The sequence below is a fragment of the Akebia trifoliata genome, chromosome 14 (assembly GCF_017979445.1).
Source record: "Akebia trifoliata isolate Shusen 1 chromosome 14, ASM1797944v1, whole genome shotgun sequence".
In the NCBI taxonomy this organism is placed as follows: Eukaryota; Viridiplantae; Streptophyta; class Magnoliopsida; order Ranunculales; family Lardizabalaceae; genus Akebia; species Akebia trifoliata.
The window spans coordinates 21023928-21034630 of NC_141388.1; the positions used below are offsets into that span (position 1 = coordinate 21023928).

Genomic DNA, 10703 nt, shown 5'->3' on the forward strand with positions numbered 1-10703 from the left:
GAAAAGTGGGGATGAAGCTCAATCCGAAGAAGTACACCTTCGCATGGACTACTGAAAAATTCCCAGGTTACCTGGTCATGAAGAGAGAAATTGAAGCCAATCCAGACCAGATCATATCACTATTAGAAATGCCTTCCCCAAAGACTCAAAAGCAAGTGCAAAAACTTACAGGGAGAATAATTGCACTAAACAGTTTTATCGCCAAATCTTCCGATAAGTGCAGACCTTTGTACCAGCTGCTACGAAAGAACTCCAGGTTTGAATGGAAAAACGAGTGTAAGTGAGCTTTTTTGAAACCAAAGAGATACCTTGGCAAGCCGCCCATACTCTCGAGGCCAGAGATAGGGGATGAGTTGGGATTGTATTTGGCCACTTTTGACCATGTGCTCAGTTCCGTCTTGGTCAGGATTGGGGCAATGACAGAGTAGTCCATTTACTTCCTGAGTAAGACCTTCACCGATGCGGAAATGGGCTATTCTAGACCCAAGAAGATGGGGTTACCCTTAGTCTATATGGCACTGCGCCTACGATCGTATTTTCAAACACATTGGGTACAAGTCATCACTGAGTTTCCTTTGAAGTCTGTATTGGGAAGGGCAGAAGGGTCAGGTAGAATGGTTAAGTGGGCAGTGCAGTTGGCAGAGTTTGGGTTTGAATTCAAACCTAGAGTATCCTTGAAAGGCCAAATGGTAGCTGATTTCTTGGTAGACTTCCTAGTGGAAGAGAAAGCAGATATACTCGTAGAAGAGCTAGAACAGGCGGATAGTGAGCAAGAGTTGCAGGTGGTCTAAGATGGAGGGCCTATGTGGATGGGTAGTCTAACTTCGATGGATCGGGCATTGGAGTAGTATTGGTTACCCTAGATGGGACTAGAATAGAGAAGGTGGTGAGATTGGGGTTTAGAGCGTCAAACAATGAAGCGGAGTATGAGGCGATACTGCTCGGCCTTGAATCTTTAGCGGGACTGTGGTTGACCAAGGCCACAGTCTACAGTGACTCTCAATTAGTGGTAAATCACATCAATGGGATTTTTGAAGCTCGAGATCCTAAGATGCAGCTCTACCTAGAGAAGATTATATTTGCTATGCATCGTGTATGAGGAATAAAAGTAGAGCACATACCCCAGACATATTATAGGCATGCAGATGCTCTATCCTACATAGCCTTAATGCTAGCCAGGCGGGACAGGAAAGAGTTGCCGTTAGGTTATCAGGAGTGTCCAGCGATAAATGAGACCGGGCTGACCAATATGGTAGCAGTTGTGAGGGACCAAGGGTGGATGAGTCCAATCCTAGCCTACCTTCAACAGAGGGAGCTACCTAGTGATTCAAAGGATGCTAGGCGGGTTAGGAGTTGAGCAAAGAGGTACAATCCCCTGGATGGGGTTCTATACAGGAAGTCTATGAGAGGACCACTCCTGCGTTGTTTACTCCCGGAAGAAGCAAAAGAGGTGTTAAGAAAAATACATGAGGGAGACTATGGAAATTATTTAGGGGTTTGATCTCTGATGCACAAGGTACTCTCACAGGGCTATTTTTGGCCCTATCTGTAGAAGGAGGCCGCATTACACATCAAGTACTGTGATAGCTGCCAAAGGCATGAGAAGATAATCTGGCAGCTAGATATACAACTCAACTCACTTGTGAACCCATGGCCCTTCCCGCAATGGGGGATCAACTTAGTAGGCCTGTTGCCCAGAGTGCCTGGAAATCTAACCTTTTTGCTGGTAGCAACTGATTATTTTACAAAGTGGGAAAAAACGCTCCTCTTGGCCAGAGAATCTGGCAACAAGAAGTCCAGAAGTTCCTTTGGGAAAACATCATTTGCAGGTTTGGCTTGCTACACACTATAATTTCTGACAATGGAAGACAGTTTACCGGAGAGCAGATTAGAGAATTCTGCAGCGAGCATGGGATAAATCAATTGTTTTTCACACCGCAATACCCCCAGGGTAATGACCAAGCTGAGGTTATAAACAAGGTGTTGATTGACACCTTGAAGAAGAGGTTAGTGGAGGCAAAAGGCAGATGGACAACGGTTTTTCACGGAGTCTTATGGGTTTATAGAACAACCGATAGAACCTCTATAGGGATGTCCCTGTTCGTTATGGCTTATGGGGTGGAAGCGGTCATTCCTACAAAGAACAGTTTCTCTACAGCAAGGTCTAGAATAGTACAGACTGATAGAAACAACCATCAATTAGTCTCAGAACTAGACTTGTTGGATGAAAAACGAGATGCAGCGCTAGTCAGGATGGAGCATTATCACAGAAGATTGCAAGGTTACTTCAATAAGAAGGTCCGTCCCCAACAATTTCAAGAAGGAGACTTAGTGCTATGACGTGTATTTCAGAACACTAAAGAACATAACAGTGGCAAGTTGGGCACAAATTGGGAAGGGCCATATAGAGTGACAAAAGTGGGCCAAAAGGGAGCCTATTACTTAGTTACGATATCCGATCAGGAGCTGCTTAGATCGTGGAATGCATGTAATTTGAAAAGGTATTATCAATAAATATGTTTCCTTAGATGTTCTAAATTTCTATGCAGGGAATAGTTGAAGATAGAGATCTAGCTGGGATTTGGGCCTACATGGGTCTTCTTTGCCTTCATTGGCAGAGCAAAAAACTGGTCAGGGCCCAACTCTAACACGAGTAACAAAAAATACTATGTGGATCTAGTCGGGATCAGGGCCTACGTGGGTTTTCTCTACCTTCATTGGCAGGGCAAGATGCTGGTCGGGGTCCTACTTTGTTATGAGTTTTACAAGCATTAAGTGGGGTCCAGTCGGGATCTGGGTCTATGTGGGTCTTCTCTGCTTTTATTGGTGAAGCAAGAAGTTAGTCGAGGCCCAACTCTAATACGAGTAACAAAATCACTGTGTGGATCCAGATGGGATCTACATGGGTTTTCTCTGCTTTTGTTGGCAGAATGAGAAGCTGCTTGGGGTCCTACTCTATCACAAGTTCACTAGCTGAAAAGTTAGTCGAATGATATAGTTGAGAATGCAAGTAGAGTCAGAGCCTTCTTCAAGGATAGTGACTCGCATAGCTGTTTGCAGAGTTATCTTAGTATAGGTTCTACTTACAGTAAAACTTACTTTAAGTATAACCTAGGGGAAAAAGGTGGAAGTATAAAAGAATAATGAGCCGATTGTTAACATAGAATCAGCCGGTCGTGAAAGCAGAATAATAGTATATGCATTAGTAATAGACAGTGAGCAATTTAACCAGTGGCAGTAGACAGTTTAACTAGTGATAGTCTGAGCGTTAGAACAAGCTGGTTAAAAAGTAGAGCAGCAATGCAAGCATAAGTGGCACGCAGTGAGCTATTTAACCAGCGTGAGCAAGTAGTAGCAGAAGAAGGAAGGGCATAGTATAAAAGTGTACTAAGTTAGAAAGTAGAGCGGTAGAATATGCATGCAGCGTAAAAGCAGAATGTGCGTGTGGGAAACGTAAAATTGGTAAGAGAAAATGCAAGAAAGAATTGCAAATGTGATAGCAAATATGTAAATGCAAAATTTTTCCACTCGTAGTAAAGAGAAAACTACAAAGAAGGGATCCCAAAGTACAAGGAGCGGTAGCTTAGCAGTTGAGAATAGGTCATTAATCAATAGGGGAAGATTGATAAGCCAAGGGAGGAGTCTGAGAAATAGTAGCTAGGGGATCAACTTTAGTAGTAGTACTTGAAGGGTCAACAACTTCACTCTGATCTTCGCCAGGGATGAATGGCACACTAGAAGGGAGAGTAGGGGGTGGACTGTTGGCCTGGGCTGAAGAATCTGTCGTTGGAGTAGGATTCAATTCTAAGGTAGTACTAGCCTTCAAGAGATCACTAGGGGTCCGATCAAGGATTGCAATAGGGTTTCCATTCTCATCCAACTAGAAGAGGGGAATATGCCCAAGGCGTCCGGTCCAGGGAACATTCCTGACAGGAGACACTAAAGGAGCGTCGTCTAAGTCCTCTTCATCATCCCCTTCCTCCTCCTCCTCTTGATACTGAAGTCGAGCAGCCTCAAAGCCTTCGCGGTAGGCTTTTGTAAAAGCCTCCTTTACCAATCGAGAATACTGGGCTTGCAGTTGCCCCAGAAGCTTCCTGGTTTCAGCCTTATCCTCCTTAGTTTGAGCAGCCTCAATTCAAGCTCCTATTGTTGCACCTTCTCTTGAAGCTCCGCTAGCTCTACGTCTCTTCTTTGTACTATCTCTTTGTAGTTGGCCAACTCTAGTTGAAGAACACCCTGAAAATTTGTCAGCTTCCTATTAGATCCTCTAAGGCTAGGTTGGCCTTGGAGAATTAGGCCAGATTAGCTTCCATGTCCTCTTTAGCCTCTTGGGAAAATTAGATAGAAGAGGCCAGTTCAGCTTGGAGTGCAATTATTTTCTCTTCCTACTCTTGAGCCAAGATAACTACCTTGTTCTCAACCTCAAGCCATTTTAGGAAGGCCAGAGTTCCATAAATGTGAGCCTACGAAGCAAGAGAAAAATGTTAGGGCACAGAAGTTATGAAACAGATAGCAGGTAAGAAAGAGTAGAAGTTACTCAGTGACGACCATGGGAAAAACAACCAAAGCCCAGGTCAGCAATATCCTAGTCCATAGGAGAGATAGACTAGGAAAATAGGGAAGCGACAGTTATTGGGTCTTTTACCCGCAACCTTTATTGTAAACGTGGCAAGGGTGCCGAAAAATATTGCTCTCATTTCCATCTCGAAGGAAGGCCCCATGACCTATTCAGGCAAAAACAGTTGCCTCTAGAGGAGTCTTATGAAGTGAAGCGCCCTCGTGGTCAAACTCCTCTGAAGGGGAAGGACTTCTCAAACTCTTCCTGACCAACCGACGCCTCTTCCGTGGTTGGAGATCAGGAGCAGTGCTGTCCTCCCTTGGGCTGGCAAAACTCTGTCCTGCCTTCATCTAAGTCTTTGCAGGAAGCTCCACAAAAATAGCTGCAGTACTAGCATTAGTAGCACCTACAGTAGAAATAGAAGTAGGGGCAGAAGCAAGGATAACAGGCTCCCCAGGCACCACAACCAGCTAACCAGCCTCTCTAGAAAGGCTGGAACCACGAGAAGTCTAAGTTCTCTTTTTTATCCGCTTCTTGGCTGGGATAGTTGGAGGAGCAGCCCTGGTGGCAAAGGAGCATGAGAGCGGAAACTCAGAGAGATTGATGTCCATTACGTCGGAGGACCCTGGTAGAATCCTAGAAGGGGGAGAGTGTGACTTAGAATGGATCAAATGATTTAGACCTTGACCATCAGAGGAAGGAGCTGGATGACTGGGATCCCCTCATCGTGGAGGAGGCCAAGTGGAAGTAGTGGCAAGATGTAATGGATCAAGATCTTCCACGGTACGCCTAATTCAACTAAAGGGAGCTCGTCGTGTAAGTGGCCACGGAACGTCACCTAGGTGATCTTCCACTACCACCTTCTCTGCAACCCTGGTTCGGAGATCCACTGGCATTGGCCTTCGATCTTTGGATGTTTTGCGTTGCTCTCTCCTAGCCTCAACAGTCACTAGAGCAGAAGAATCTGTGAAAGAAGCAAATAAGCCGTTAAGAATGCAGAACAAATGCTAAATAGGTTGAAAAGCATAATACAACCAAACAATATTACCCTGGAAGGTTCGAGGGACTTTGAATCCCTCGTGAGGAGTGCTAGGGACGAATTCCCAGTCCCCAGAAATGTAGAGGGGATCTCTATGCCACATTTTATCAGAACTACGGAGAGATGGAATCAGAGCCACCACTATGCTCTTGGAGGACAACGAATAGTATCCCGACCGTCCGGCTTTCATACTGGAAAAGAAGTTGTTGGGGGTAATGCCCATCTTCTTCGCAGCCTCCACCAGAAGGTAAAAGTTCTCGAACATTTGGCCAGGGACTCGATTTATCTTACTTAGTACCTCTTTAAGGAAGGCAGAGAGAGGGAAACTGAGGCCAGCCTTAATTTGGTCGGCAAAAACAAAGATTTCTCCTTGGCGACATTTGCCAAGGAAATTAGAGTCTCTGTCAACCTGAATGTATACAGAGGCAGGAATATACAAACTTTGTCGAATAGAGAAAGAAAAGATTACTTTGGTGTAAAAGAGGTAATTGAACCGACAAAGTAGAAAAAAAAGTAGAGAGGGCCTTCGCGAAAAAGCACAGAGATGAGCTTGTAAAGTTTTAGCACAATAATGAGTGATTGACAAGGGCGAAGGAGCACATATACCTGAAAGGACAACTTGAGCCCAGTTGAAGCGTCGCGAGATTGGGAGTAGTACGAAAAACATCAGGACACGTTGATGGGTATAGATGAAGAACAATCCATCTAAGTTGTCAGAGAAGATTCGAAGCGGCGTTGTATTGAATGCGTCGATTTGAAAATAGTCGACACAATTATAAAAAAGTAAGGTAGCCAATCAAAAAATGGAATTGTGTCTCGAGGAGACGAAGAGACCTTGCGCCTCCTTGAGAGGGGATAATTGTAGAGGAAAATAATTGTATGATAAATCTAGGCCGTACACATGTCTGAATTGACTAAGTGGTACTGGCAGGAGAGGTCAGAGCAGAGACTTCCTTAGTCTGGCTGGCAGGGCAGCATAGTAATAAGCCAGATCAGACCTGCCAAGCAGAGCAAGCCGTAAAGCTGTTGCGTGCACGTCAATCCCGAAATCGTGGAGGAGATCTCTATAAGTAAGTATAATTGATCTAGAAGATCCCAATTAAGTAAACAACTCGACAGAGTTAGTGAAAATCCCATGATTACTGCCTATAGAGGAGGAAACCCTAGGGGCAGTTAGGGGGCATAAATAGCACAGTGAGCACTATAAATGGGAATCATGTTGGAGAGATTATGGTCAAACCAGTAATTAGGACTATTCTTCTACTTCTTTAACTTGAGCGTCGGAGTGATTTTGACAGGTACCATGCCGCCGCGAGGAGGGAGGTGCTAGGAACGACTTCATTATCAGTGCGGTTGGATTCATTGTAGTCGTTCACCGAATTTCGACTACACAATGATATTTTTCCACTTGCATATGTAATAGTTGAAATAGAAAATAAAGATACTTGGGAATGATTTTTAAATTATTTTGAAATGTCACTTAGACCTTATGATTTTAATAAAATTTTATTTATTTCAGATAAACAAAAAGGAATAATATTTGCAATTGATAAATGTTTTCTTTCATCATTTCATTTTTTTTGTATTCAACATTTTCAAGCAAATTTAAAAAGAATTTATAAATTAGATTTATTTTGTAAACTTTTACAAAAGTAGCTAAAGTTTATACTGAAATTGATTGTAAAACAAAGTTAGAATTAATTACGAGAGAAAATATCGAAATATATATTTGGATAATATCAGAAGAAGATCCGACACATGCGTTAGTCCATTAGGCAATAAGTCGTTCTTTAATACCTTGTTTTAGAATAATAAGATCAAATGCAAATGAAAGTTTTAATTCATGGATATTGAAATTGTGTATGTAAAGGGAAATAATTGTGCGACGATCTTACCCTACACGTGTCCAAGTAGGCTAAGTGATACCTGACACAGATCAGCTTATGAGGTGTTGTCCAACAAGCAGGGCAGGTCAAAACAGAGATCTCCCTAGTCTGGCTAGCAGGACAACACTACGATAAGCGAAGTTAGTCCTGCCAGGTAGGGCAGGCTAGGCCTCGAGAAACCTACGATACTATTGCGTGCACGTCAATCCTGAAAATTTCGAAGGGGATCTCCACAGATAAGTTCGATCGATCCAAAAGATCCCAATTAGGTAAACAACCTCGCAGAACTAGCAGAAAACCCATGATTGTAATCTATAGAAGGGGAAACCCTCAGGTATAACATAGTAAGCACTATTGAAAAGAGGGGGCTGGTTGGAGAGATCGAGAGCTAATCAGTATTGATAATTATTCCTCTGTTTCTCTAACTTGAGCGTCAGAGTGTCTGTGGTAGGTACTAGGCCACCTCGATGAGGGAGGCACTAGGAACAACTTCAGGTCAGTGCGGGTTGGGACTATCATAGCCATCCATCAAATTCTGACCGCATAAAACTGGCACCGTCTGTGGGAACACCAGCAATAAATTGATTTCAGTTAAAATAATGGTGAGATCCACAAGAACAAATGAAGTCAATGCGTCCCCACCAACTTTTCTGGTTGCAGACGGACAGCTTTTGACTATGTTGGAGGCTATGAGAAAGCAACAAGAGGAGATGTAGAAGAAGATGAACGATTTGGTAGAACAAAATAGGAACTTGAGCCAGCGTCTCGACGATTGACAGTAGGCGGAATGAGATAGCATACTGAAGGATCCTCAAGAGGCAAGTAAAGATGGCCATGCCTTTAGTACAAAAAAGGAGCACGTTGTTACTAATCCCTACAGGGGAAAATGGAACAGAGGTTTTTACGATAGTCATTCGAACTAAACTCGTAGTAGGTTTAACTCTAGAAGAGGTTAGAGAGATGATTAGAAATGAGAAGGAAATGATGAAGAGTGTGGACGTGGGCACAGCAGCTGTGCAAGCTGTTCGGGGAATTAAGAAGTCTCCCTTTTCAATATAAATTTTAACCGAAGAAATTCTTAAGAAGTTGCGCCACCGTGGTTTACCCCTTATTCCAAGACGAAGGACCCGGGGAGCATTCTTTCACTTTCAGCAGCTGTTCGCATTGTAGGAAGAGAAAGAGGGGTTAATGTGTAGGTTGTTCCCTTCAAGTTTGCATGGAAATGCTTTGACCTGGTTCACAAGTTGCCATGTGGATCCATTAGCTCATTTGAGGAGCTCTGCACTACCTTCGTCGCCCAGTACATCGGCAATAGGAAGAGTGGAGGAGATGTTGACACACTACTTAGCATGAGGTTGGGATTAGGAGAGAGCCTCAGGGAGTTCACCAGGAAGCTAGGGAAGAAGAAATGTCGCTAGAGTGTTGTGACGAGCGAACAACAGTAGTGGCATTTAGAAATTCCCTACCCTCTAGCTCAAAGTTGTTAGATTCCTTATGAAGAAGAGGCTAGAGACTTTGAGCAAGTTGTTCGAGAGAGCGAAGAAGCACATCCGCTTAGAAGACGTTCCTCGAAGCTCAGTTGGAAATAGCAAGGTCATACACGCTGTTGAAAAGCCTAGCAAACAATACCAGCCGCAACGACAAGATAGAAAGAAACCGCTTGAGTAAGATGGGGAGAGGAGAAAGACTCGGACATATTTCGCTATGCCTCCCAGTGAAATATTACCCCTTATTACTCATGAATCGTATTTCGAGTGGCCTGCGCTGCTTTCTCGAGATCAGATCAATCAGAATGAGAGATACTGTGAGAATCACAAGGTGCAGGCCCATACCATTAATAGATGCCAAGCTTTGAGGAGATTCCTATAGAAGTTGATTGAGCAGGGCAGGCTAAGAGACTTGCCTAGGAGACAGAGGGAGGACCTGCTGCAGGACAGGAATCGCAGGGCAGATCAGTAGCTAGTAGAAGGATAGGATGGAAGGGTAGCTATGATACACGTTGTCCTAAGGGGAGAGAGTAGCAAGCCAGGGCAGGCCAGAACCAGTGAGAGAATAAAAAGAAGGAGAGCTGGGCATCTAGCTTACATTTTTATAACAAAGAGTGGACCTACCGAACTGGAACCCTTTGGGGAGCAAACAATGGCGTTCACTGAGAAAGATTTGGAAGGGGTGGTAAGACCCTATTATGATGCGCTAGTAGTGACCTTGCAGGTGGTCACTTTCACGCTTAAGATAGTGCTGATAGATAGTGGCAGCTTAGTGGACATCTTGTACGCTTTGGCCTTCTTAAAAATGGGCCTTAGTAGGAATGTGCTTGCCTCAGCAGGAGCACCACTGATCGACTTTGATGGGAGATCCAATCAGTCCTGGGAGGAGATAGTGTTACCAGTACAAGAAGGACCGGTGACCTTGATGACCAGGTTCGTGGTCGTTGAAGCAAGTTTCCCGTACAATACCATTATGGAGAGGTGGTGGATGCACGAGATAAAAGCAGTTCCATCCACATATTACCAGGTTCTTCGGTTCCCCACACCGCAGGGGATATAGGATGTACGAGGTGACCAAGTAGAGGCGTAAGTGTGCGCATTGAGCAGGAAAGAATCATCTAAGGGTAGAGTACATTAATAACATTTATAGTGGGGGGAGACAAAGCTTGGTGGACCCCCATGCCTGGAAGGAATTCAGATGGTAGATGTAAGAGAGGGAAAATAGATAGGTGTAGGGGCCGAGCTGGAGCCGGGAAAGTTGAGAGAGATAGTGGAGTGCTTAAAATAAATTGAGATGTCTTTGCTTGGTCCATCGAGGAGATGCCAGGGATTAGTCCAGAGGTGATTTGTCATCATCTGAATGTTGAGCCAACCTTCAGACTGGTTAAGTAGAAACCAAGGAGACTAACACCGCGATTCAGAGAAACGATCACTAATGAGGTGAACATGTTGATTAGGGCTGGATTTATAAGGGAGGTGTAGTTCCCAGAGTGGATAGCAAATATTGTGGAAGTGCCCAAGAAGAATGGGAAAGTTAGAGTTTGCAGACTTCACAAATTTAAACAAGGCCTATCCCAATGATAGCTTTCCGATGCTAAGGATAGCCCAGCTTATAGTTGCGACTTTTGGCCATGAGAGATTGTCTTTTATGGATGGTTACTTTGACTACAACCAGATACAACTCAGCCTGGAGGACCAGGAGAAAATAACATTCATTACAGAGTAAGGGCACT

At 44.0% G+C, this 10703-nt stretch overlaps 3 protein-coding genes across 3 annotated transcripts; all 3 read left to right on the forward strand.

Moving 5' to 3' along the window:
- The first annotated feature begins 467 nt into the window (after positions 1 to 467).
- LOC147386527 (uncharacterized) lies at positions 468 to 1099 on the forward strand. Its single transcript, XM_086424564.1, has 2 exons — positions 468 to 765; positions 849 to 1099. Exons 1-2 carry the CDS (start codon positions 468 to 470, stop codon positions 1097 to 1099), a joined length of 549 nt encoding a protein of 182 aa, XP_086280690.1.
- A 69-nt stretch (positions 1100 to 1168) lies between these two features.
- On the forward strand, positions 1169 to 2340 carry LOC147386528 (uncharacterized). The gene is made up of 3 exons (XM_086424565.1): positions 1169 to 1345; positions 1553 to 1749; positions 1830 to 2340. Exons 1-3 carry the CDS (start codon positions 1169 to 1171, stop codon positions 2338 to 2340), a joined length of 885 nt encoding a protein of 294 aa, XP_086280691.1.
- A 7132-nt stretch (positions 2341 to 9472) lies between these two features.
- On the forward strand, positions 9473 to 10030 carry LOC147386529 (uncharacterized). The gene has a single exon (XM_086424566.1). The coding sequence runs from the start codon at positions 9473 to 9475 to the stop codon at positions 10028 to 10030; it is 558 nt and encodes a 185-aa protein (XP_086280692.1).
- Positions 10031 to 10703: the final 673 nt, after the last annotated feature.